The following is a 25,580-nucleotide window of genomic DNA, read 5'->3' as shown; positions in this document are numbered from 1 at the left end:
AAAATAAAAATAAATAAAGTTCCTTTATCATTGCTATATGGCTCTGGAAAGCAGTCGTGCTGTTTAAAGGTTTTTTTTAAATATCAGCTTACCGGTACTTATTATTACATTGTTGCATTTGGATGGGCTACATTTTGAGATTTCCATTATTCAGTGAACACTGAGGTTATAACGGAAATAACAGATGCTAAGAAATCCAGCAAGGCAGTCCTTGAAGCAGATTCAGAATGTCTCTTCTCAAACTGCATTATTCACAGAACTGCACCTGCATTCATACAAACTGATAATGCAATCTTTTGACTGGTGTATACAGGTATATTAAAGGTAAAGGGACCCCTGACCGTTAGGTCCAGTCGCGGACGACTCTGGGGTTGCAGCACTCATCTCGTGTTACTGGCCAGGGGAGCCGGTGTACAAGCTTCTGGTTCATATGGCCAGCATGACTAAGCCGCTTCTGGTGAACCAGAGCAGCACACAGAAATGCTGTTTACCTTCCCGCCAGAGTGGTACCTATTTATCTACTTGCACTTTGACGTGCTTTCGAACTGCTAGGTTGACAGGAGCAGGGACCAAGCAACAGGAGCTCACCCTGTCGCGGGGATTCGAACCGCCAACCTTCTAATCAGCAAGCCCTAGGCTCTGTGGTTTAACCCACAGCGCCACCCGCATCCCTTGGAGTATATATTACACACACACATATGTGTGTGTGTGACCAAACTCTCATGTACATTGGAATGACAGAGTGCAGGATGATGTAAACCCATATATGCTATTGCAAGAGAATACAGATTCTGTGCATGGATTTGTTTTTTCTTTCTGTTTTAATTGCTTAAATACGAATAAAAGTGTGGTGCAAAGGGTCAGTGCATCTGACTGTTGTAACCAGAAGGTTGGTAGTGTGAGCCCACCCAGGGATGGCTGTGGGCAGGATTCCTGCATTGTCAGGGGTTGGACTACAATAGATGACCCTCGTGGTCCCAACTCTACAATTCTATGATTCTATGAATATATATTACACAGATGAGTAAGAAAATGGACTTTGAATACACACACACACACATATATAGCAAACTTTTTGTTTTGTAAAATAAAATATTGCTACAAATATATGAATTTAGCAGATTAAACAGCATAAATGCAAACAAAATTATTCCTAAACTTACTCAGTTTATTTATCATTTAAATAGATATTAGCATGAGTATGTTCCAAGCCTCTGATGGTTTCTTGAATCCTGACAATAGAGTTCATGGTATTGACTTTAGCACTCTCCTTTGGGGGTGGGCAGTATCTCAGAGAAGCAGTGTCTGACCTCATTACTGCATGATGCACTGAAAACTACTGTTCGAGAGTTTGAATGGTAGTTTGGGGCCCTAGTATGCTTGGAATGGCGGGACATGGGTGGCGCTGTGGTCTAAACCACAGAGCCTAGGGCTTGCCAATTAAGAAGTCAGTGGTTCAAATCCCCGTGGTGGGGTGAGCTTCCGTTGCTCAGTCCCTGCTCCTGCCCACCTAGCAGTTCAAAAGCATGTCAAAGTGCAAGTAGATAAATAGGTACCGCTCCATGGAAGGTAAACGGCATTTCCGTGCGCTGCTCTGGTTCGCCAGAAGTGGCTTAGGCATGCTGGCCACATGACTCGTAAGCTGTCTGCAGACAAATGCCAGCTCCCTAAGCCAGTAAAGCGAGATGAGCGCCGCAACCCCAGAGTCGTCCACGAATGGGCTTAACAGTCAGGGGTCCCTGTACCTTATGCTTGGAATGAAGCTTTTCCTTCCATTTTCACTTGGGAGAGAAGGAAAACATCCCTAGGTTTGGGAGAAGGAGCTAGCTATGCAAATAGCTGAAGGTCTTTTCCATGCCTGCTGGCAGAGGCTGCTATCATACCACCACAGGTTTCCCTGTAAAACAAGTTGAAGTTTTTGATTGCTGAATGTTTTCCCCAGCAGCACAGCTAGAGAATGCCTGAAAATTCAATATCACAGTGGTTCAGCTGATAGTTAGGATTGGAGGAATCAGCTAATTTTTAGCCTTGATGAATCCTATGCACCTCTGTTCAGAAGTCTCACTGTGTTCAGTGGTGCTTACTCCCAGGGAAATGTACATAAGGTTTCAGCCACGAATACATGTAAATAGACTTTTCAGACACACATAAAGAAACAAGAAAATACTAATAATTCATTCCTATATCTTTTTAGCCATGCACAAGGTTTGGAAATAGCTTAGAATATGTGCTGCTATCAGCATTTATTTCTTACCTATCATTGGCTGAATATTGTTCTCCATTACAATGATAAACTGATGATAAATACGAATGGCTAGATCACTAAGAACCTGCCTGTATTCCAACAGGTCAAAGTGCTTCAGATTGTTTTTATTTTGTTGTGGAGTATTGTGCTTCATAAATTCCTGAAAATCAGATGTATAAACATATGCCAGTTAAGACCATAAGTATAATACAGGTTTTATACTTCTGCATATTAAGTAGAGTAGTATAAAAACAAACACATATTCAGAAGAGCAAAAGGCCAAACCGCTAGCCCAATTACTATATGGCGCACCCTACTTGATAAATTCCAAATTGGATGCGTACGAGAAAGTTCAGTCGGGTTTTCTAAGATCTATAACTCTAACCCCTAAATGTATTCCTAATGCAGCTCTACGACTGGAAGCTGGAGTGCAGGAAGTAGAAACTAAAGTATGGCAATCAGCTCTACAGTATTGGATAAGAGTGAAAACGTCCCCAAATGGTCTTCTCCCCTTAATCAATACTGATAGTTTTCAATCCACTTGGGAGCAGACTATTCAAAAGAAATTAGCCTCGTATGGACTGCCGGTGGCGACTACTCTATCTATGGGAAGCGAAAGGGCGAAAAAGATTATTAGGGAAAGAATCGCAGATATCGACCGCCAAAACACCTTAACTCGTCTTCCCTCAACGTACAGACAACAGTATGAGCACCGCCCAAACCACCCAGCTATCTATCTAAAGACGTTAGAAAACCCGAGACACCGATGGGCCTTTACTAGGGCTCGTTTTAATGCATTACCCTCAGCGTTACTAACTGGTAGATATCTTCGGATCCCAATAGAACAGAGGCTATGTCCTTGCGATCTCAAGGAAATCGAATCTATTAGCCACGTTCTCCTACACTGCACTCTATATCGAGATTTGAGGAAGGAGTTAATCGAACCCCTGTTTAAAAATCTACCAGGCCGTTCAATTGAAATGCTGACTAGATATTTAATTGAGGACACCAACCCAGAGCGAACTATGACTGTAGCTAAATTTTGCTATCATGCGGCAAGACTGAGACGCGTCATGACATCAACTAACAACAGTGATAAAGCCGCCAACCAAGCCATAGCACATAATACTTAAAGGGAATTATCTCCCATTAAATTTTAGCTTAATTTTAATCTAACATGGGATCTGAAATAGTATTGTTAAAAGATGATATTTACGAAATATTTATACTATGTACTATCGTTTTATTTTCTCTTTTGCTGGTCTATGACCGTAATAAAGTTTATTATTATTATTATTATTATTATTATTATTTCATTTTAATGGAAGACAGCAGCTTTGTTTAGCAAAGAGTAATTCTTCAATTTCAAGACTGTTGTCCAACCCATGGTGGATCTTGACAAGAGAAAGCTCTTGTGTCCTGCACATTGTGAACATGACCTATCTCAGGCTAGGTCCAACCTTTCAGGTATGGATTCACAAAGCTATGGACTACAAGGATGTGGTTCCAATGTCTTCTGGTGGAAGTTGGTTCCAATGGGTGATACTTGACAAAAAAAATTTTTTTATCATGAACTGTATTGCGATTACAGGTAGGTAGCCGTGTTGGTCTGCCATAGTCAAAACAAACAAACAAACAAAATTCCTTCCAGTAGCACCTTAGAGACCAACTAAGTTTGTTCTTGGTATGAGCTTTAGTGTGCATGCACACTTCTTCAGATGTTCAACTATTTTATAGGGAGCATGAAATTATTCTTACCTCTTCTCCACTGTACTGTTTCAGACAGTTAAGAAAATGGCATGTGTTTGAAAGCCAGAAGGACAACATCTCAAAGTCTTCAACGTGTTCCTAAACATTAAGACACTGCGTTTGCTTAATTTATATTTCATATATTTACCCATACCACCTCAATCTTTGCAAGCGGTTGCATGAGAATACAGAAAATTATGCACAATGGAAGTTAGTCTCTTTATTACATATCTGGTTTATTTACATACATAGACAGCCTGAGTCTACTTATGGAGGGGCTCATAGCAGCAGCAGCCCAAAACGCACCAGCCTGTTTCATAGTAAGAACATCATATGCTGCTCTGCCTCTGCAGCATCCCTTTCTCTGCAAGCTATCTCTGTCTCTGGAGGGCCCATTCAGCTTACCCTAACCCCAAAGCTTCTTGGTTACATCACAACAGCCTCAACTCTAAAAGATTCCCCCCCCCTAACCGAAGCTCTGATCTTTTGTACCCAGAGGAAGATTCCCTCCTTTGATGTGCGAAATGACTCATTACCTCAAGGAAATCACTTGAAAGTTTAGTCTTCACATCTAGCCCCTTTGAACTCCTAATGGCTTATCACACCCCCAAGCAGCCACTTCACAAGGAAATCAGCCTTTTCCATTGATTTCCATTTATTTGCCTAGGTGGCACTGTGGTCTAAACCACAGAGCCTATAATCCCCATGACGGGATGAGCTCCCATTGCTCAGTCCCAGCTCCTGCCAACCTAGCAGTTCAAAGGCACATCAAAAGTACAAGTAGATAAATAGGTACCGCTCCGGCAGGAAGGTAAACGGCATTTCCGTGCGCTGCTCTGGTTCGCCAGAAGCGGCTTAGTCATGCTGGCCACATGACCCGGAAGCTGTCTGTGGACAAACACCGGCTCCCTCGGCCTATAGAGCGAGATGAGCGCTGCAACCCCAGAGTCATCTGCGACTGGACCTAACAGCCAGGGGTCCCTTTACCTTTACTTACTGTCCTAATACACAACTTCAGAATTGTGGATAACTTAATTAACTTTTACACATGCAATTACTGATACTCAGAAGTAGGTCTGCTACTTGGTTGGTTGGCATCTGTCTGTCTCAGGAGACACATATTCCAATAAACATAATGTTTCCTGATTACATTTTAAATGTCTTTACACATAAATGCTAATTAAACACCTCAAATCCAGTTACAATATAAACAGCTTGTGCCTTAAAAAAGGTAAAGGACCCCAACAGTTAAATCCAGTGGCAAAAGACTCTGGGGTTTTGGCGCTCATTTTGCTTTACTGCCGAGGGAGCCGGCGTTTATGCACAGACAGTTTTTCCGGGTCATGTGGCCAGCATGACTAAGCCACTTCTGGCAAAACCAGAGCAGGAACTGCGACTGCAAATGAATGTATAGTTCATTCCAGCAGGGAAGTCACAATGTCTACAACTTTATAGGAGAGATGTGAGACTTAAGGTGAAAGGACTTGTGGCACGAACTGAAGTAATAAGCATAAAAGAACCAAATCAGGAAATCACAGGAGCTCAGCTGCCCATGAGTAAGTAACTTGCATAAGTAGCTGACCATGAATTGATTCAGCTATTTTTGTTTCATGTGACCTTCATGATACCATAAGCAAAGCTCTGAATGCACTAGTCCTGTAAGTCTAGGCTTAAAATCTACACCAGGTGGCAAAAAGACAGCTACGAAGTAATGTTTTGCAGCCATGCGATGACTCTTTTCAATCATATGCTCTATATTTGTGACACTAAATGGCACTATTCAATTTGCAGGTAGGTATTTATTGAATTATCTGCAAACAAGAAAGAAGAGTGAATGACCAATTTGATTAGCCCCATTTCTCTGGTAAGTAGTCATGGCATGGGAATCATTCCGTTAGTCAAGCTATAGCTGCGAAACATTCTGTTGGGCTATGCCAACTGTACAGAAGGAAAGCAGACTGCATGCAAAATGTTCCTACCTTAATTACTTGTTTGATGCTATTGATTGACATATTCATGAAGGACTTCAGCATGCCGTCATCGTTCAGATAATCTGCATATCTCACACACATGAAGAGGATGTGAGCTGGAAGTCCTGGTATCATATTTACCACCACCCCACGGGGCTTCAGTTCTGCATGAAACCAAGAATCAAATGGTGTTGGTTATTTAGTGAGCACTAAATAAATTCTATAGGTTAGCCATTCTTTTCAAAGGAAATGAAATTGCAACCAAATGCATTTCTTCCCCCCAAAATCTCATCCTGTTCCTGAATCGTATTATTTTGGATCTCTACAATTAAAAATACGCACAAAGGACCGAGAAATAAGAAAATTAGCACAAGCTACTTGCTTTCATTTTGCAATTTATGTCTCTTGATAACAACTTACTTTGGATAATCACATTATAAAAAAACGCAGAGAAACCGGCTAGGGCTGAATGAGTAGCTACAGATATTAGCAATGTGCACAAGTCATTCAAGACATAGCAAAGTTGTCTTAAAGCAGCTATGTATTTAGCTTGCCTGAAAACATACCACAAAAAGCTTTAAGGTGAGTCATTGTGATAGTGAAAGCTCATATAAATATTAACGTGGATTACTGGGGAGATTTACAGACTGAAAATGAATGGGAAGTGAACTGCAAAGAAGTGAAATATTGCAGTTGCTTGCACAGGTATAAATGAAACTCAAACTTCCCAACAAAAAGTAGAAGGGAAGCATGCAGAGGACATTCTGTGATGTTATAAATGTTTGGGGAAACAATAGAATAGAGGGATGAGGAGGAAATTGTGGATGGGACACAGTAGTTACAGAGTCCCTAGAAAGGCAGAGAAGAATATATTAAACACAGACCTGGTATATTTGGGCCTGGTTTGTGAAGGCCATTTGAGGAAGAAATGGTGAAAACACAATGAGAGGGAACGATTTCAGCAGAGGTGACACCAGTTTTAACTTCAATATGTATTTCAGAGATAGTGACTTACAGTAATGGTAGATTTGAGAAGAAAAAAACAAACCCATGACCCTGAATTCTTCCAAGTGTTTAGCCTCAAGAGTGAACAGTTTAGGAAAGTTACAGAAAACACAAATATGTCACACACCTTTCCCCACAAAGCTGTTCTAAAACAGAGGCACCATAGATCTTTTAGGAAAACAGATAAGATAGGAAAGGAGAAAAAACATTAATACTGGCCACAACTCCAAAACTTCCAGCAACAACTACAGTATTTGGCATTGCTTATGAGTATACTTAGCTGAAATTGAAAGTGTTATGGAAGTACCAAGGATCAGGTTCTGAACAATTTTTCCTTCGTCTTCCTTTCTGTACTGCAACATTCCAATGTATTCTTTTGGCATAGACAACACGGGTTCTTCATGGGCTGTTAAACATTAATATATATTTATGTAAGATTCTCAGTTAGTTGCTCATGAGTAAGCAGCCAGGACTCCGCTGTTTCCCTTAAAGATTTTATTGTGCAAACTATGTACAGTGCAGAGCTAAAAAGTTCATGTCTGTATCAAGCGGTGTCAGAGTCCGGGAATGGCCCCTTCCGTTTCTGACCCCAACAAAAGAGTTTTGGTATACAAAATTCCCGCCTTCCTTTCTTTTGACCCCACTATGTCTTTGGGGCGACGGAAATTGCATTCCCCCTGTATCGCCCTCGGGATTGTGGGAGTGCTGGGTCTCTCTTGCATCCCCAGAGCCTCTACTCCCTTCCCCCTGTGAACTCTGCCCCTCCTCGCTGGACGTCTCGCCGCTCCTTTCCCTACCAGAGGAGGAGCTGCTGGCAAGGTGGGACTGGGGCTCTCTGTAGCATCCGGAGAGCCCTTCCACTACCTTGCGCTGCATCGGGGACAGTTCCCTGACAATTTACTTTCAGAAAAATACTACAGTGGCATTAGAAGGTTGGAAAGAATGATCCATGACACAAATCACTGTGTGTCACAAATTATTTAATACAAATGAACAGGCTTTCTGCAGCAGTCATGGCCTGTTAAGCTTTGGAACAGAGTTACTAAAAAATGCAAAATAAAAACCAACCGCCACTACCAACTAGGATCGCACATGAACATGTTGGTTTTGGTCAGTGCATCAGTTTTCAGATCAATCATTTGATGACTTGGGAGGGTGTGTGAGTATGTGTGAGAGGGGGGGGGAGAGGGAGGTGGGAGGGGAGGGGGAGAAAGGTACCCACTTTTGGCCACACCCACAAAAGCCGTGTCCCCACCCCCAAAGATAAACATACCCCCCCAAAAGTTAGCCACCAATGTCTTAGCAGTCTTTTGCAGCAGGATTTCAGTGGACAGGCAGCACTGCACGATGAATTTGATCCTATGAACTCTCATAATTATTACCACAATGTTGGTCTCATCTTCCATGTAGTTTCCAAAGAAGCATGCATTCAAAGTTTTAAAGAATATATCTAATGCCCTCACCTGTTTCTATAGACTTTCTAAGGGTCTTGATCTGATCCTCAAGTTTCTTTATTATTCTGTCCTTCTTATCCATCTCCTCTTCTAGATCCTACAGTGTCCAATAAAGTTGAGAAAGAATGATCTGCTTTAAAAAAGGTGTTCTGCCCAATATAGTATATTGACTTCTTTACATACCGAATGCATTCCTACATGCATTTGGGACAGCTGCATATTCCTGCATTGCAGGGCGTTTTACTAAACGATCCTTAGGGTACCCTCCAACTCTATAATTCTATGATTCTATGCAGGACAAAATTCAGGTTTATTACATAGGCATGATAGGAAAACGGCACTGTTACTTACACTGGAGAAACAAAAAAAATTTGATTCCGAGCAATGCTGTAAATCATTGGTTCCCAATTATCTAAGTCCCGAGGACCCCCTGTTTTTCAAAAGCCAAGTCACAGACCCACCACATTTGAAAATTTAAATATCTCTCTGGTAGTTTTTGTTATGTAAATGGTGCCACAGACCCCCCAGGTGGGTTCCACAGGCCACCAATTGGGAACCACTGTTGTAAATGAATACTTCTTAGTAGACACTGCTGTCATTGTCACAACTTCCCAACTTTGGAGGATGAGGGCACATATTCAGAAGGAACACCAGGACTGACCCCAAATGTCTCCACAGTGCTGGAGTTGCCTTATCTCTGCTTTACATGGAACCTGGACCTTGCCTTGTTTGATAAAAACACAAGAAGAACTTAAGAAAAGCCCAACTGGATCAGATCAAAGGCCTGTCTAGTCTAGCATTCTGTGTTCACAGGGACTAACCAGATGCTTACGACAAACCCATGAGAAAATGAGCACAATAGCACTCTCCTGCTCATCATCCCCAGCAAGTAAAAAAATGGTAAAGGACCCGTGGACGGTTAAGTCCAGTCAAAGGCGACTATAGCTTTGTGGCGCTCATCTCGCTTTCAGCCCAAGGGAGCCTGCGTTTGTCTGCAGACAGCTTTCTGGGTCACATGGTCAGCATGACTAAACTGCTTCTGGTGCAATGGAACACCATGACGGAAGCCAGAGCACACAGAAATGCCGTTTACCTTCCCACTTCAGTGGTACCTATTTATCTACTTGCTCTGACATACTTTTGAACTGCTAGGTTGGCAGGAGCTGGGACAGAGCACAGGAGCTCACTCTGTCGCGGGGATTCAAACCACCAACCTTCCGATCGGCAAGCCCAATATATTAGAGATATACGCAGCCATGATGACCAGGCTATTGTTGCCTTGCTTGCCTTTGCAGAACCTGAATGTCTTAGCCTCACGTAACTTATAAAATTTTTATTTTTTTAAATTTAAATTTAAAATTGTTAGGGGGGAAACCAACACTAAACTGCAGTTCACAATCTGTGGGCTCTTCTCCTATGCAAGGTGTTGTTGTATAATACGAGTTGCAGAAGTAAGAGAGCTTTGGAATGAGCTCAACATATAGTTTGCATCCAACTAGCCATATTCATGAAAAACTATGAAAAAGAGCCAAGGGATGCATGTTCTCATCCCACTTTTAAAAATCATTTTACCGGTAATATAGAATCTCAAATTGGTTTGGTTGTACAAAGGGTTGAAGCTCTTTGTGATTTTAAGGAAATAACGCTATGATCCCAATCACACTTACTTGAGAGTAAGTTCCACTGAATTCAGTGGGACTTCAAAGTAAGCATGCATAGGCTTAAAATAATCCATTACCAAGAGTGTTTTCCTTCCTCACCGTATTTTCTGTAGTAAGATATGCCTTATCTTGCCACATTTTGTTCTTGGTTTCATTCTCTCCTTCATGTTGCTTCTCCATATGATCATTTATCTCCTGAAGCTCGCCAGATGTGGCTATCAGCCTTTCTTTTTCCTTCGTGCGTATTTCATTTTGAATGTGCAATACTCTAAAAAGGCATTAAAATGTATTAATTCTTTCCCTGTGCATAAAACAAAGTGCTGCTTTAAAATGGAACACTGGTTCACTTATCATGAATGGGCAGTTTCAGGTTAGCATGCTGAGCCAACCACGTTGTGAGCTCTGCTCTTGGATTCGTGCACGGGCAAAGACATGCGTGCAACTTAACTTTCCTTTCCTCCTCTGCTTTCCACCTCAGTTTTCCATTCATGACTATGCACAATCAGAAGTAGAGTTTGCATGAAGACAAAGCCCCTTCCGCCCTTAGAAGGAGGGGGGGTTGCAGTTGATCACGGCCCCTGCATGTGCACAGGGGATGCTGCCATCCCCTGGCACTATTGGCCGATCTCTGGGCGCGGTGCCCTGCCCGGCTGGCCAACCGGCCAGGCCGGCAAGGGCGTGCCCACAGCATTTAAGTGGGCCCGTGGCCAGAGCTCGGCCTCTTCTTCTTCGCTGCCCATCGGACTCGGTTTTCCCTGCCCACCCCCCCTTTTTTAGGCTAGGTTCTTCCTGACCTTGCTATGGACCTCGGTTGGTCGCCGTTAAGGGGCCTGGTAAGGAATTTTCCCACTTGGCAAATTGGCTCTGCCTGGTGGTTTTCGCCTACCTCATAGCAATTCGTCACAATTTTTGGTTTGGCGGGTTAGGCATTGGACAATCTCGGGAAGGTTAGGAGGTGGGGGGGAGGTCGTGCCATCACCTCCCCCCAAATGCTGAAGGGTGCTTCGCTAAAGGAGTCCGGGGGGCGTGTCCATGTCCGGAGCCGTGGAAGGTGAGGGCCTAAGGCACGCCCCATTTCGGTGATCACAGGGTGAGATCCTAGCTGATGTGCAGCAGCAGGGCTCACCCATCTGTGGTTATCCCTTCCCGTATCTGAAGAAGTGTGCATGCACACGAAAGCTCATACCAGGAACAAACTCAGTTGGTCTCTAAGGTGCTACTAGAAAGAATTTTCGATTTTGTTTTGACTATGGCAGACCAACACGGCTACCCACCTGTAACTATCCCTTCCCGGACTGCCAGTGTGACGTACTGGAGTCGGATATAGCTAGTTAGGTCCAATGCCTAATGCCAATACCGCTCAACATCCGTTACCAATAAAGTTGTGGCCATTTCTTGCCCATTTAACCTTATCTATGGTGTCTTGTGTTTTATTTACCACGGGAGGGGGCGGGATGTAGACATGCAACAGCTAGGAGTAAATGACAGACCAGAGGCCACACATCACAGTCCCCTGAGAGGAGGAGGGGAGCAGTTGTGTGAGGTTACTAGCCTGAATGATCATAGTATTGTAGGAAGGGTGAGGTCATTTGTGGCTCCGGGTGATAATCTAGAAGGCACAGTAAATGAATCCATGTTCCATTCTCAGGTTTGCATATCAGTCATCTATATTAAGCTAAGTGAGGGTGGGTGAGTTGAGCAGGTGATCACCTAGGATGAAAGCATGTGCTGTCGGACTCTTCTGCCAAATGAGTTTTCCACTGAGGCATTTGAGTCCATTTTATAGTGAATGTGGGTGCAGGCAACCCACAAAGTGGATGTTCTCATGTGCTAACCTGAGAATGGCTTACAAGTCCGACTTTCCATTCATTTGAAGTTCATCTGCACTTTTTCTTCAGCCTACCTGGAAGCTAGAACTGCCAATTGGTCAGAAATTAAACCAGTTTGGCCTGCCCGTCTCCCTTTAAAAGGGGACTCCTCCGTAGAAACTGGCAAGTGAAGGTTTTCATGGCATGGAACTAAACATGCTCGTGATCACTTTTCTAACTGCTGCAAATCAAAAGGCAGTTAAGGGGACAGCTATATGGGCTGTTTCAAAGGCTATCATTAAATAAATTGAAGTTCTTGTGATTAAATATACCAAGAAAAAAGTGCACCAAGAACTCTGGCCAGTAAATTTCAATGGTGGGAATAAATCCTACTCACAAGTCAAAAGTATGTATTCTGAAAAGAATTACAAACTTAAACAAAGAATACAAATTTAAACAAAGATTACAGCTTCAAACTCACAATAGTATGTGCGGCACAATAATTTGTTACAGTATATGGATACAAAAGTTTTTAAATAACAACAAATTCATATAAGCCGTTTCATATGTGCCACAAATACTATTGTGAGTTTGAAGCTGTAATCTTTGTTTAAATTTGTAATTCTTTTCAGAATACATACTTTTGTTTGACATTTGACTTGTGAGTAGGATTTATTCCCACCATTGAAATTTACTGGCCAGAGTTCTTGGTGCACTTTTTTCTGTTTCAAAGGCTAGCAATCTTTTTGGAAATGTAGCAGTTTCAGTTTCTTATTAAAAACCAATATATTGATTTTGGACCTTTACTTCCTTTTCTGTGAAATTAAATAAACCATGCCCAACATTTTTCAGAGGCTTTTTATGATTACCTTATTTGTGTTCCTTCTTTTTCCTGGTTACGATGCAGCAGATCTGCCCTTTCTTCCATTTTCTCTTAAATAATAACAATAAAAATAATTTTACTAAACCAACCTACACTGGGATTTATAGGGTTTACTACAGTAAGATTATCCATGTTCTCGTATACAAAGTTGCACTATAAAATACACAATCCATCTAAAAGTCCTGTTTTATAATAGAGTTGCCCCTATTTAGGGACAGAGAGAACATGATCCCAACAGAACATGTCAGACAGAAATCAGTTGGTGAAGCAATGCTAAAAGTGAAAGCTAGATTGTAAAACATTCTTAAAATTAGCCGCAAGCCACAACCATTTCCACAAATTTCCATTAAATATATGAAATAAATAGTATGGATGGCACTGCAGGAGTTATAATAAACAATACAAAACACCTCAGAAAAAGGAAATATAATTAATAATAAAATAATTAAACATAAAAAAACTTACAGAATTAAAACAAACCATTATGGATACTTATGTCTTATCATTCTTTGGCCATTTCAATAGCAGCCCCTCAAAAAGCAATAATGCATTTAAGAGTTCTGGAATGTTCCAGCGTACAATTCTGATACAATAGAATTCACTATAGAGATAAGTAATTATAGTGACCTGCACTATATACCATAAAGGAAAAAAATATATCCTGTTGCTATCTTTATCAAATTGAAAGTGGAATGACTCCCAGTTGAAAAATTACCTTTATTCTTTGCAGCTTCTTCTTGAAGGCGGTTCTCAAGATCCGTCTTCTGCTTCTGAAGCTCAGCAATCTGCTGCTTAAGATCTGGGATCATCTTCAGAGAAAGGGGGCAATATTAAAGTGAAGCTACTGACATATTGCATCAATGTTGTATGTCAGGAACTGTGGAATTCTATAAGCATTAGCAAGGAATACCCTCCCATTTACTCCAGAACTCATCTGACTGGGAGAACTACAGCCTCCTGTTCAGAGGAAGCTCCTTATATGCCTGTGTTTTAATTGGCTAACTCTAACTTCAAAGACTAGGAATACTTCTTAGGTCATCTGACAAATTTCTTGCGCAATCAACAGATGTCCTTAGAAGTTGCTGCTTCTACTGCAAGACCTGCACAAACCTAGATTTTGATCTCTGTTAGATACAAATACCTGTTATGGTATTTTCATAGAATCACAGAATTGTAAGAGTTGGAAGGGACCCACAAGGGTAATCTACCATATTTTTCACTCCATAGGATGCACTGGACCATAGGGCGCACCTCGTTTTTAGAGGAGGAAACAAGATAAAAAAATATTTTTTTCTGGTTTTCCTCCTCTAAAAGCCCTGGTTTTTTGAGGATCAGCTAAAAGTTTTGCAGTTTTTTTGCAAAGGGGGAAAAGCAAAGAGGAAAAGCCCTGTTTTATGGGGTTCAACTCACATTTCTGCAGTTTCTAAAGGAAAGGGAGCCTTTTCTACAGTTTCCAGACAGATAATCTAATCAGCCAGTCACATGTTGCTGGGGAAACAAACAACCTCCCTCTGCAGCATATTCAACAATGGAGGCCTGGGAAAGAGGGCGGGGCTGAAAGGGAGCTGGGGACTCTTATCTCTCTCCTGATCTCTTGCTGATCAGCTGCTGAGTGGGGTCCTTTCAACACCCCCTTTTCTCTTTGTAAAATAAAAGGCATGATCCTCTTTTGGCCCCTGGGAAATTCAGCTCCAGGGACCACCATTCGCTCCATAAGACGGACAGATATTTCCCCTTACTTTTCAGGAGGGAAAAAGTGCGTATTATGGAGCGAAAAATACGGTAGTTCAACTTGCTGCAATGCAGGAATCTCTTGCCCAAAACATGCACAACCCTGAGATTAAGAGACTCATACTGACTGAGCTATCAAAGGGATCCTATGAAGCTTGAACAATCCTTTCCCTCCCAGTTTGGGCCAATGGCTCTGTGGGTCTTTTCTTTTGCTCCTCGTCTGTTGTTGATCAGTCTCCTATGAGGCTAAACCTACAAGCACCTGCCTATGCCCTCATTCAGACAAAAGATAGCATGACCTATATTGCTTATCTCCTCTGTAATATGTGTGTGTCAGTTCAAATAAAACTTTTGGGACAGGACTATAGCTTGTTAGTTGCTCAGTGTGTGTCCAGGAACTTCTCTGTTGGACAAATAAACGGTATTGCTGAATTACTTGAACCCAAAAGGAAATAAAAGGTTATAAGACTATAATCAAATAGTCACATTTGCCTTACTTTTTTTTTGAATAGCTTTTAGAATATTTATTTTCTTCTCTGGTCCCAGGCTGCAAATGCCTGGATAGCTCAGTTGGTTAGAGCATGGTGCTGATAATGCCAAGGCTGCAGGTTCGATCCCCATATGGGACAGCTGAATATTCCTGCATTGCAGGGAGTTGGACTAGATGATCCTCAGAGTCCCTTCCAACTCTACAATTCTTTGCATATGTGCAATTTGTAACTTCATTGAGGATGGATTCTTCATAATTATGTTCCGCAGTAGCTGCTTTTGATTAACAGGATCCCTGTTTATATTCAGAAGCTTGTTACTAGAATACGTTTTTAAGTTCAATAATATTCAGTCCTCACCATATTTTCCGAAGTTAGTCGGGTAACTTGGAGCCGGATACTGTCATTGAGGTCATTTTCCTCCCTGAACAGTTTCTGCAAATGGTTTATTTCTTGACTAAGATGTTCAGTTTTAGAATTGAGACCATCTATCTCCCTTTCGTAGTTTTCTTTCTGAGACTGGAAATGGCTTTCCAATACTCTGTTGAGAGAATGGAAACACATAAACAGTAAAATGAAACAGAACAAGATCCCTGACACAAGATCCAGTTAAGACCAAGAACCATGTAATGGGGGGGGGGAGAGAACTTTCACTGCAATTCACGTAGACAGAAGGAACATCAGCAACCATACTACAAAAAAAGTTTAGAATGCTATACTACTAGGAAAAAGTTGATCTGGCTTAAAATGCTGAAATTTAAATTACATTGTCTAAAGCTGCATTAGGCACGACTCGGGTGGTTTCTCAATACATAGGAAAGGACCCCTTTCCCCCCCCCCCACCTTTTTATTATTTTCCTCAAAGGTCAGTTGGTTGGAAAGGGTTTAAGACAAGACCATTGCACCAAACCCCTAATGTACGTAGGCTGAATATACACTATCTTAAAAAGTGGGAAAGTGAGATAAAACAGTGAATCCAGTCTATTTACATGTGAACTGTTGAAATGAAATGTTTCAAACCAAGTCCTTTCGGTGATAAATAAAAGTCATTTTCAAACATATATCACAAAACAGGACTACAATAAGCTCTGTATTTTCCCCCCAGCCAAGGCGGTACCCTTTTCTACTATCAGAACACCATTGCATGAACAGCAGGGACGTGGGTGGCACTGTGCTGTGGTCTAAACCACTGAGCCTCTTGGGCTTGTCGATAAGAAGGTCGGCGGTTCGAATCCCTGCGATGGGGTGGGCTCCCATTGTTCTGTCCCAGCTCCTGCCAACCTAGCAGTTCAAAAGCATGCCAGTGTGAGTAGATAAATAGGTACTGCTGTGGCAGGAAGGTAAACGGTGTTTACGTGTGTTCTGGTTTCCGTCACTGTGTCCTGTTGAGCCAGAAGCGGTTTAGTCATGGTGGTCACATGACTTGGAACGCTGTCTGCAGACAAACACCGGATCTCTCGGCCTGAAGCGAGATGAGCGCCACAACCCCATAGTCGCTTTTGACTGGACTTATTCGTCCAGGGGTCCTTTAGCTTTTACCTGCATGAACAGCACATGAAAGAGCCTTCTGCCAAGTACTTCTCAGGAGGCCAATAGTAAATCTACACTGGTACTGTCTACTCTAAACAGCAGCTCACCAAGTTTAAAGAAAAATTACTTTCCAAGTCTTAATGTTATGAATCTTTAGAAACAGAAGTTCCAAGCCCTCTATATTTATAGTGTTACACACTTGGGCTCCAGTTTGTGGGTGCAAAGGCATTCATAATCCTAGAGTTAGCAGATGTCAGAGATTTTGAATTACTAAATACTTGAATTATTTGAATTTGAATTACTAAATTGGGAGTCCTCACCTGGGTGCCAGATGATTTAATAGTGCAAAAATACAGGCTAAGCTTGTTTTTCTGGACTGGGGACACCTTCAAATCAAAAACATTTGCAAACAACTGGTAATAAAGCTAACCTTGTGGCTTTTTTCAGACCTTCGTAAGCAAACCAAAGTTCTCCATCTTCATTTAGGTGTTCCAAATCTTCAGTAGACAATCTGTTACGAAACAAAAATGGAAGGAATCATCTCAGGCAAGCATGTGATTTAGGAAAATAAAAGGGGTCTATGTAGACTATATCCGTACCTGCTCCTTACATCTGCGAAGTCATAGCTCTCACGGAGTTGCATTGTAATGTCTGACAACTTGTCTAGGAATAAATAAAAAGTAATGTGAACACTGAGATTCCACTTTAGCAGAGAGGTTGTATAGATAGACTGCATTTACCATTTCACTGCGAGAACTCATTTTGCAGCATCAATAGGTTTAAACTGATGCAGAACTGTTCTGATGGCCTAGCAGCCACTCAAGACATGATCTGTGTCAAAAAGATGACAGGTACCACAAAAGGACTCAGCTTGTTTCCCACTCTCAAAGAGATGCCAAAAACAGCATTGAAAAGTATCAGTTTTCACCAAAGAAAATAAGGATTTAAAGCTAGACCTCTCTTTAAAGGTAACAAAGGAGAGGGGAGAGTCTCTAAGCCTGCTTCATATTATGGAACAGCCAGTGTCTTAATTTGAATAAATGGGAGAATGCATGAATCAAACCCATGAATCACCCATATATTTCACCCATTTGAATGAGAAATATTTTCAGAATTACCTCTCATTTCACGCTTTTGGCACTGTAGTTGCTTCTCCACATCCAGTTTTTGAGTCTGAATCAGTTCAATTTCTTTATGCAGTTCAGGGATAGTCTAGGTTCATTAAAAATTTACAAAATGAGGCACAATCCAGTGGGGGCAAAGTAAATGACAGAAACAAGAAGATGACAAAGCTGCAGTCTAAAGCATGCCTACTTGACATCTATGACCCAGTTTGCACAGTCAAATCACGGCTAAGCGATAAACCAGCATGCATTCACAAGAAAAATGAATGATAAGCCAAGAACAAAATTGACTACAGCTTGTGGTTTGTCTGGAGCAAAACAAACCAAGAGCCCAGGTTCGGATACAACCATAAGCCAAACCATAGCTTAGCTCAGCAAAAATGTCTTTCTCTATGTAGAAAATAATCTCCCCCCCCCCAACACATGAGTGTTCAATTAATACTGGTCTGTTACCATACCTTTGCTTGGTTTGAAAGTTCTTCTATTTCCATTTTTAAGCCATCTTCAATTTGCTGTTTTTCCCTGGCTTTCTTTTGCAGCTGATCATTTTCATCTTTGAGAAACTTTATTTCTGCCTTGAGTGACTCCATCTTTTCTTCATAGTCTTGTTTCTGGTTCTGGAAGTTCTTCTCGAGCATCCTGCGAAGATTAACAACAACAACAACAACAGAAAAGGCCACAGCTTTGTTTTTATCCGCATATCTCTAAGTGTAAACAAATTGGTATGATATTTATTATAAATAACAGCATATGGATAAAGAGAGAAGTAAGTTATTATATGCAATCAACTACACAGAGACGACATGGCACACAGAGAGAGGTGCATACACATATACACAGCCTAGCCATAAACTTTCCCAAGTCTCCCTTCCTCCCAAATAAAAAGGTAAAGGAAAAGGACATCTGACAGTTAGGTCCAGTTGCAGATGACTCTGGGGTTGCAGCGCTCATCTTGCTTTACAGGCCAAGGGAGCTGGCGTTTGTCCGCAGACAGTTTTTCCGGGTCATGCGGTCAGCATGACTTAGCCGCTTCTGACGAAACCAGAGCAGAGCACGGAAATGTCATTTACTTTCCCGCCAGAGTAGTACCTATTTATCTATTTGCACTTTGATGTGCTTTCGAACTGCTAGGTTGGCAGAAGCTGGGACCGAGCAACGGGAGCTGACCCCGTCATGGGGATTCAAACTGCCGAACTTCTGATCGGCAAGCCCAAGAGGATCAGTGGTTTAGACCACAGTGCCACCCGCATCCCACACCTCCAAAATAGCCCATTGAATAACACGGGAACCCTTCCTGAATACCATGGGTACCACCCCCATCGTCTAGCCTGGTCAATGAGGTCCAGCTCCGAGGGCCTTTTGGCGGTTCCCTCCCTGCGAGAAGTGAGGTTACAGAGAAGCAGGCAGAGGGCCTTCTCGGTGGTGGCGCCTGCCCTGTGAAACGCCCTCCTATCAGATGTCAAGGAAATGAACAACTATCTGGCTTTTAGAAGACATCTGAAGGCAGCCCTATTTAGGGAAGTTTGTTTGATGTTTTATTGTGTTTTTAATATTCTGTTGGGAGCCGCCCAGAGTGGCTGCGGAAACCCAGCTAGATGGGCAGGGTATAAATAATAAAATTATTATTATTATTATTATTATTATTATTATTAGTGATTCAATCCTCTGCCAGCAACACCCCATTCTACCCTAGTTAGGGGAGCCCCTGGCTCTTTTAGAGATACTTTTCCAGGGACCCAGAGAATAGGAAAACTCTTTGCACATGCTTCCATTAGGATCCAAATCATCTAGATTCTTTGGGTTATATCCCTTGTCAGGCTCAAGAGCAAATCCACTGAAATTAATCCAGTAATTAGATCCAGTAATTTCAGTGGGCCAACTCTGATTAGAACTTAGCTGAATACAACCATCTATTTATTATATGGGCAAATAAATAAATAAACAAATCCTTAATTCCTTTACAGTTCAAGCAAAATCAGACAATATAAGAAAACTGCACTTTAAAGTCACAAGTTAACATTTCATACATCCGTTGCCTTTCTCCTTTTTGAACGTCAGCAAAGATCTGTCTTGTCAGGTCATCCATTTTCTCTGCAGAGAGACAATGTTTGTTTTTTAAAAAAAATGTATGCAAAATAAAACCATGAAATCATCAAACACACACCTAAGTTAGAGACTAATAAGCAAATTTTTAGAGAGTTTTAACTGTAAATAGATAATTTTACACAGAAATCAACATAAGTTAGGACAGGTGTCATACAAGCCAAAATGCTGCTTACTGTAAACTTAATTTTCAGGTTAGGCACCATATTGCAAATGATAAGCGAAACAAACATCCAGATCCTGAGGATCTTGACTGGTGTATCTGTCAGCAACTTTGGCACAAAGCCCATAACTGGTAGCTTAATATCATGGGGGTACAGTCTATCTGGAAATTATATTGTACAGCTCCCATTCTTCTCAATAGACTTGCTCAAGAGAACTCTGTGGTGGATTGTGACCACAGACCAAGTCTGTAATGGCTGACTATTATTATTAATGAGTTGGGCAGGATTCAATGCACCAGTGTTTATTTGGGGGCACAGCAAATTCTACTGCCGTCTTGCCACAGTTTGTTCATCATAGGAAGGTCACTCTTTTTGCCTCTGGTTCATTGCTAGGAAGAAGCACCACAAATCTGAGGCACAAGAAATGTTCCAAAAGGAGCAGAACCCAGTTTAATTGAAAACACGAAAGTGATAGCACGCCTTCCTCAGGGGCAATATTTTAGTGTTCTTTTTCTGCTTGCCACAACGAAGCTAACAAAACTAATGGATGTGATCTGAATCACTTCACCTTTCATTTCCTCATTCTTCTCTTTAAGTTCCTTTTCTAGTTGCTTCTTCTGGTCCTGCAGCTCTGAATTGCGGTTTTCAAGTTTTGACACCTTCTGCAAGGCAAAAGTAACGGTGGGACAAAAAGTGTTAAAAAACACATACTATATCCTTTAGAGCACCCACAGATTTCAGTTAAATGCATGATTACTCCAAAGCACATCATCATTCCCAATCCCAGCCCTGCTTGTTGTCACAGTAGTTCTTGAGATGCTACTTTATTGGCAAAGTTCACATGTAGCACTAAACTACATGCACGAGCATGGTGCTGATAACACCAAGGTTTCAGGTTCGATCCCCAATATGTGACAGCATTGCAAGGAGTTGGATCAGATGATTCTCTATGATTCAAGCTGGAGCAACCCTGAGCAAATTGAGACTTTCATACCCTTCCTTCCCCCCGTGCAGCTGAGAGGAGTTCAGCAGCATTTAGTTTCACTTTCCCTTAATCTCAGCACAATATTGTGAATGAATCAAAGCTTGTGGCTGACCACAAACTCTAGTTAAACCAGCTGCTTAACATTCATTAACTAATTGGTTGAAGGTGGCTCATTTGAAGCAGTTTGTGGTTCATCCTCTTTGCCAGCCCTATGCTTGGAGCTTGGGAAGCATCGAGCAGTGGGCATGCAAAGCACTTTGCATAACACTTCCTAAACACCTGACAACCAGCTGGCTGCTGCTGGGTTGGAGGAAGTGCTGCACAAAGTGCTTTGCAAACCCTGTGCTCAGTGCTTCCCAAGCACCAAGCAGAGCATCAGCAAAAAAATGCTTTCTGTAGGGACCGGTTACACAATCAAGTTCTCCCTAGCAAACTTAAGGCGTTAGGTGCAGGTGGATGTGCTTTGGGAAAACAACCTTGTGGACCACATTTGGCCCACAGGCAGGAAGTTCCACAGCTCTGATTTAGCATTACATGCAAACAGAACCACTGTAAACCCCATAAAGAGTAACCTTTTCGTAGTCTTCTTTATGCTTCTTCTCTTTTTCTTCCAACGTTTTCTTTTGCGCAGCTAATTTTTCAAGATCCAGCTGAAGCTTCTGAATGGTTTCTATACCATTGGAGTGATTTGAGGCTAGAGTGGTCAGTCTTTCCAACAGAACATTATTCTCCTTATTCTAAAATAAATATAAAATAAGCATTGGAGGAGGCAAAGTATTACAGGGTTGTAAGCTAAGTTAAAGCCACTCAGCGGTATACTTGTTGTGCTGGCAGAAATTGATGTGCAATGAAAAACAAGGGATTCCTTTGCTGTTCAGCCTTTAAACTCTGCAATCTTCGAGCACGATAGCTCTTCTGCTAGAGGGCAGACAACGTTGGATATAGCCCTAGAATAGTTGCTTTTATTTACCACTGGTAAAATAAACATGCCCCGTTCAAAATTGAAATCAAAAAGATTTACACCCCCCCCCCCAAATGACAGGAATGTCCTTAAAACAGACAGAAGCAGAAAAAAAGCACACCAGCAATCAAATGGTCTGGCAAATAAAGCTCTTTTCATTAGACACCAAGATGCAATATTATTGGCAGAAGATATGAATCTTTGTAGGGCAGGGAACTATCAATGCCCCCTGCCTAACCTCTGATGGCAGGGGGCACCCAGAACAGATCATCAAAAGATGGTCACAATGGATGGGGTGGCCAAATTAAAAGACTGAAATATCCTGTCCACAGGATCAATCATCAATTAGTTTAGGTTCTGAAACTTTTTATCTGATTCAAATCCAAATAAAATTAATGCAAAACATTAATAAACACTTTTAATTACCTGGTCTTCTAGTTTTTTCTGCAGCCGCTGTACCCTGTATGAAAGTTGGATGTTCAATACAAAACGGCGAATGCTCTGGAATCTGCGTCTAGCAAGCCAGGCTCGAGCATATTTTTGGAGGACCAAAGCCTTCTGTTCTTCAACCATCTTTATAAGAAATTAAGAGGGAACGGCTAGTAGTTTAACAATTGCTCAGGGAATCTCTAATCACTTGACAAATATGCACCGAAGACTTCAGCAAAGTGTAGTCAAGCAGATACAGTCGTACCTTGGTTCTCAAATTTAATCCATCCCGGGAGTCCATTCATCTCCCGAAATGGTTCGAAAACCAAGGCGCAGCTTCCGACTGGCTACAGGTGCTTTGGAAAGCCACATCAGACGTTCGGATTCCAAAAAAGTTCGCAAGCCAAACACTCACTTCCGGGTTTGTGACGTTCAGAAGCCAATTTGTTAGACAACTAAAGTGTTCGACTACCACGGTACCACTGTATAACCAGAATGTACAAAGGCAGAAATCCTCAAGCAGTCACTGTACGGTGAACAACGAAGATGCCACAACCCTACTGGCCAAACGCAGCTTAGAATTCCTCATTGGTATTTCCTCACCTGCTTCTCACATGGCACATGGCGGTGTAGAAGCACAGACCATGTGTCACTGTAGAAGAACTCTGGCTCACTAGTTCATTCACACACACACACACACACACACACACCATAAAGAAGGCTGTGCATAATAATTATGGCGCTGTTATACAGGGTTCCATGAGGTTCAAAGTGCTTCGACATACATTATCTTGGTAATTCTTACAAAAGCTCTATAATTAGAATGTAGGTCAATATTACTATGCTTTACTATTATTCCCATATGCTAACTGGGAGGCTGAGATGGGGAGACTATTGTTTCCTATGGGAGGTGCAATTTGAACTGGGGACTTCCTGGTTCACAGCTAACGCTCTTTGCCATCACGGTATAGCATGCTAATTTGGGTACTTGTGGTGGAGTTTCTCTGACCAACACATAAAAGTACTGGGAATTCACGGCAGTGAAGCTGATTAAAGGCTTCATATTGCAATTTTGCACAAATAATTCAAGAAATATACATGTTATAAAAGGAGCAGCCCTATCAGACATAAATATTTATTTCTTCACTGAACATGAAACTAATAATTCAGATTATTTGGTGAATTATTTGTACCTTTCTGTATTTCCTCCTTGCCAGAAAGCCTCGAGTGAAAGCTTGGATTGTCAAAACAGCCACACGGATAAGATGGCAAAGCCTACGTACTAGATATCCCCGGCAGTACTTCTGGATAATGATAGCTGCCCATGCTTCTTTCAAGGCTCTTGCAGTTATAGCTTGTCTGGAGAGAAATTAAATTACCCTTAGTATTTGTGTCATCGCTCGGTGGTAAGAGCTACACAGTGGTAAGAACACACAGAAGGTTGCAGGTTCAATCCCCGATGTCTCCTTTCTAAAATCTTGAAGAGCCACCATCAATCACTGTAGCCAACACCGAGCTACAGTTCAGGGACCAATTGTCATGACCCCTGGACACAGGGAATGAGGCTGCGGGGATACCAGATGAGGAGCTGGAGATGCGTTAGGGCTCAGAGAAGATAGTGGAAATTGGGGAGACCACTAAGCCTGAGGCAGTTGGCTAAGAACTCCCAAAGGAACCTCCCAGCACCTCCTAGGATCTTGGACCTTCACAGGCACCTTCCCCTGAGCCTGAAAAAGCACCACGCACACCCCCAGTTTGGCAGTGCACCAAGAGAGAGCCTACGGAATTGTGCAAATGTAGCTGCAAAACCCAAAAGTGATCTTCCTTTACAGTGTAGAATATCTCAATTTCTCACTACCTGGAAAACACTACTGTCTGGAAAACAGACTGGCCCCCATGACTATACCAGTTGATCATGTGGGCCTAGAGAAACATTGCTTGTCCCAAAGACTGGGACTCACAGCTGTCCATGGAGCCACAGGTCAATTCTGTGTCCAGGGCAACTGTCTACCAGCTCCATCTATTACACCGGCTGAGACCCTACCTGTCCGCAGACTGTCTTGCCAAAGTGGTGCATGCTCTAGTTATCTCCCGCTTGGACTACTGCAATGTGCTCTACATGGGGCTACCTTTGAAGGTGACCCGGAAACTACAACTAATCCAGAATGTGGCAGCTAGACTGGTGACTGGGAGTGGCCGCCGAGACCATATAATACCAGTCCTGAAAGACCTACATTGGCCCCCAGTATGTTTCTGAGCACAATTCAAAGTGTTGCTGCTGACCTTTAAAGCCCTAAACGGCCTCAGCCCAGTATACCTGAAGGAGCCTCTCCACCCACATCGTTCAGCCTGGACACTGAGGTCCAGCTCTGAGGGCCTTCTGGCAGTTCCCGCACTGTGAGAAGTGAAGCTACATGGAACCATGCAGAGGGCCTTCTCAGTAGTGGTACCCACCCTGTGGAACACCCTCCCATCAGATGTCAAGGAAATAAACAACTATCTGACTTTTAGAAGACATCTGAAGGCAGCCCTGCTTAGGGAAGTTTTAATGTTTCATGTTTTATCACATTATTATTATTATTATTATTATTATTATTAATAATAATAATATTCTGTTGGGCACCGCCCAGAGTAGCTGGGGAAACCCAGTCAGATGGGCGGGGTATAAATAATAAATTATTCTTATTGCTACAGCACACCAACAGGACAGCGGTTCCCACTTCCCATGTAGAAGATGCTAAGGGACCCTTTTGGAGCTAGCCGAATGCATCTGAAACCTATTCGAGAAGCATTCTGTTAGATTTCATATCTGTAGATATGAAAATGAGAACTTCTCCTACAAATAGATGGACATGAATCACAGGCATTATCCCAGTCCTTCCACATATTTACAGTCTTCAGGGAAAAAATTAAACAAACCCCTGACTAGGTTAGTCCCTGCAATTACCGTACAGTCCGTTGTCCTCGGAAGTACTGCTGTATTGTAACTGCTGCTTGTCTGATATGGAGGAATTTCTTCCGCTGCAGCCAACCTCGGGTATTCTTCTGAATCACAATACATGCTTGCCTCAACTTATCTGACCGTAATTTTTCCAGATAAGCAACCTGCCCTGCTCTGAAGAAAATTTTTGTTCTACCAAACTGGTATTGGGTTGGATCCTGGGAGAAACAAAAAAAAAGGCTTTGTTAAACATATTTCAAATCTATTGCAACATGATAAAATGTTTAATTCTAGCCATCATGAAGGAACAATACAATATTGAGACCAAGAATGTATTTTCATTTACAGG

The 25,580-nt window shown here is 42.0% G+C and overlaps 1 protein-coding gene across 4 annotated transcripts in view; it reads right to left on the bottom strand.

The window, feature by feature from the left end:
- The window catches only part of MYO5C (myosin VC), a 45,520-nt gene that overhangs the window by 2,116 nt on the left and 17,824 nt on the right, over positions 1 to 25,580 (bottom strand). For 2 of the 4 annotated variants that reach the window (XM_033167070.1, XM_033167071.1), the window contains exons 19-37: positions 25,238 to 25,449; positions 23,484 to 23,649; positions 22,288 to 22,434; positions 21,473 to 21,637; positions 20,484 to 20,577; positions 19,676 to 19,739; positions 18,107 to 18,287; positions 17,643 to 17,736; positions 17,124 to 17,187; positions 16,955 to 17,035; positions 15,355 to 15,535; positions 13,491 to 13,584; positions 12,762 to 12,825; positions 10,184 to 10,352; positions 8,433 to 8,520; positions 7,277 to 7,375; positions 5,974 to 6,128; positions 4,004 to 4,093; positions 2,255 to 2,405 (exon numbers count right to left, since the gene is read on the bottom strand). In XM_033167070.1, the coding sequence (XP_033022961.1) occupies positions 2,255 to 2,405; positions 4,004 to 4,093; positions 5,974 to 6,128; positions 7,277 to 7,375; positions 8,433 to 8,520; positions 10,184 to 10,352; positions 12,762 to 12,825; positions 13,491 to 13,584; positions 15,355 to 15,535; positions 16,955 to 17,035; positions 17,124 to 17,187; positions 17,643 to 17,736; positions 18,107 to 18,287; positions 19,676 to 19,739; positions 20,484 to 20,577; positions 21,473 to 21,637; positions 22,288 to 22,434; positions 23,484 to 23,649; positions 25,238 to 25,449 (2,359 nt within the window). Of the gene's footprint in view, positions 1 to 2,254; positions 2,406 to 4,003; positions 4,094 to 5,973; positions 6,129 to 6,848; positions 6,993 to 7,276; positions 7,376 to 8,432; positions 8,521 to 10,183; positions 10,353 to 12,761; positions 12,826 to 13,490; positions 13,585 to 15,354; positions 15,536 to 16,954; positions 17,036 to 17,123; positions 17,188 to 17,642; positions 17,737 to 18,106; positions 18,288 to 19,675; positions 19,740 to 20,483; positions 20,578 to 21,472; positions 21,638 to 22,287; positions 22,435 to 23,483; positions 23,650 to 25,237; positions 25,450 to 25,580 lie in introns of those variants that run through there. The other 2 variants (XR_004427746.1, XM_033167072.1) reach the window with 2 other exon arrangements.

Source organism: Lacerta agilis, chromosome 13 (assembly GCF_009819535.1).
Source record: "Lacerta agilis isolate rLacAgi1 chromosome 13, rLacAgi1.pri, whole genome shotgun sequence".
Lineage (NCBI taxonomy): Eukaryota > Metazoa > Chordata > Lepidosauria > Squamata > Lacertidae > Lacerta > Lacerta agilis.
The sequence above is the reverse complement of the archived record's forward strand: the minus strand, read 5'-3'. Positions and strand labels throughout refer to the sequence as shown.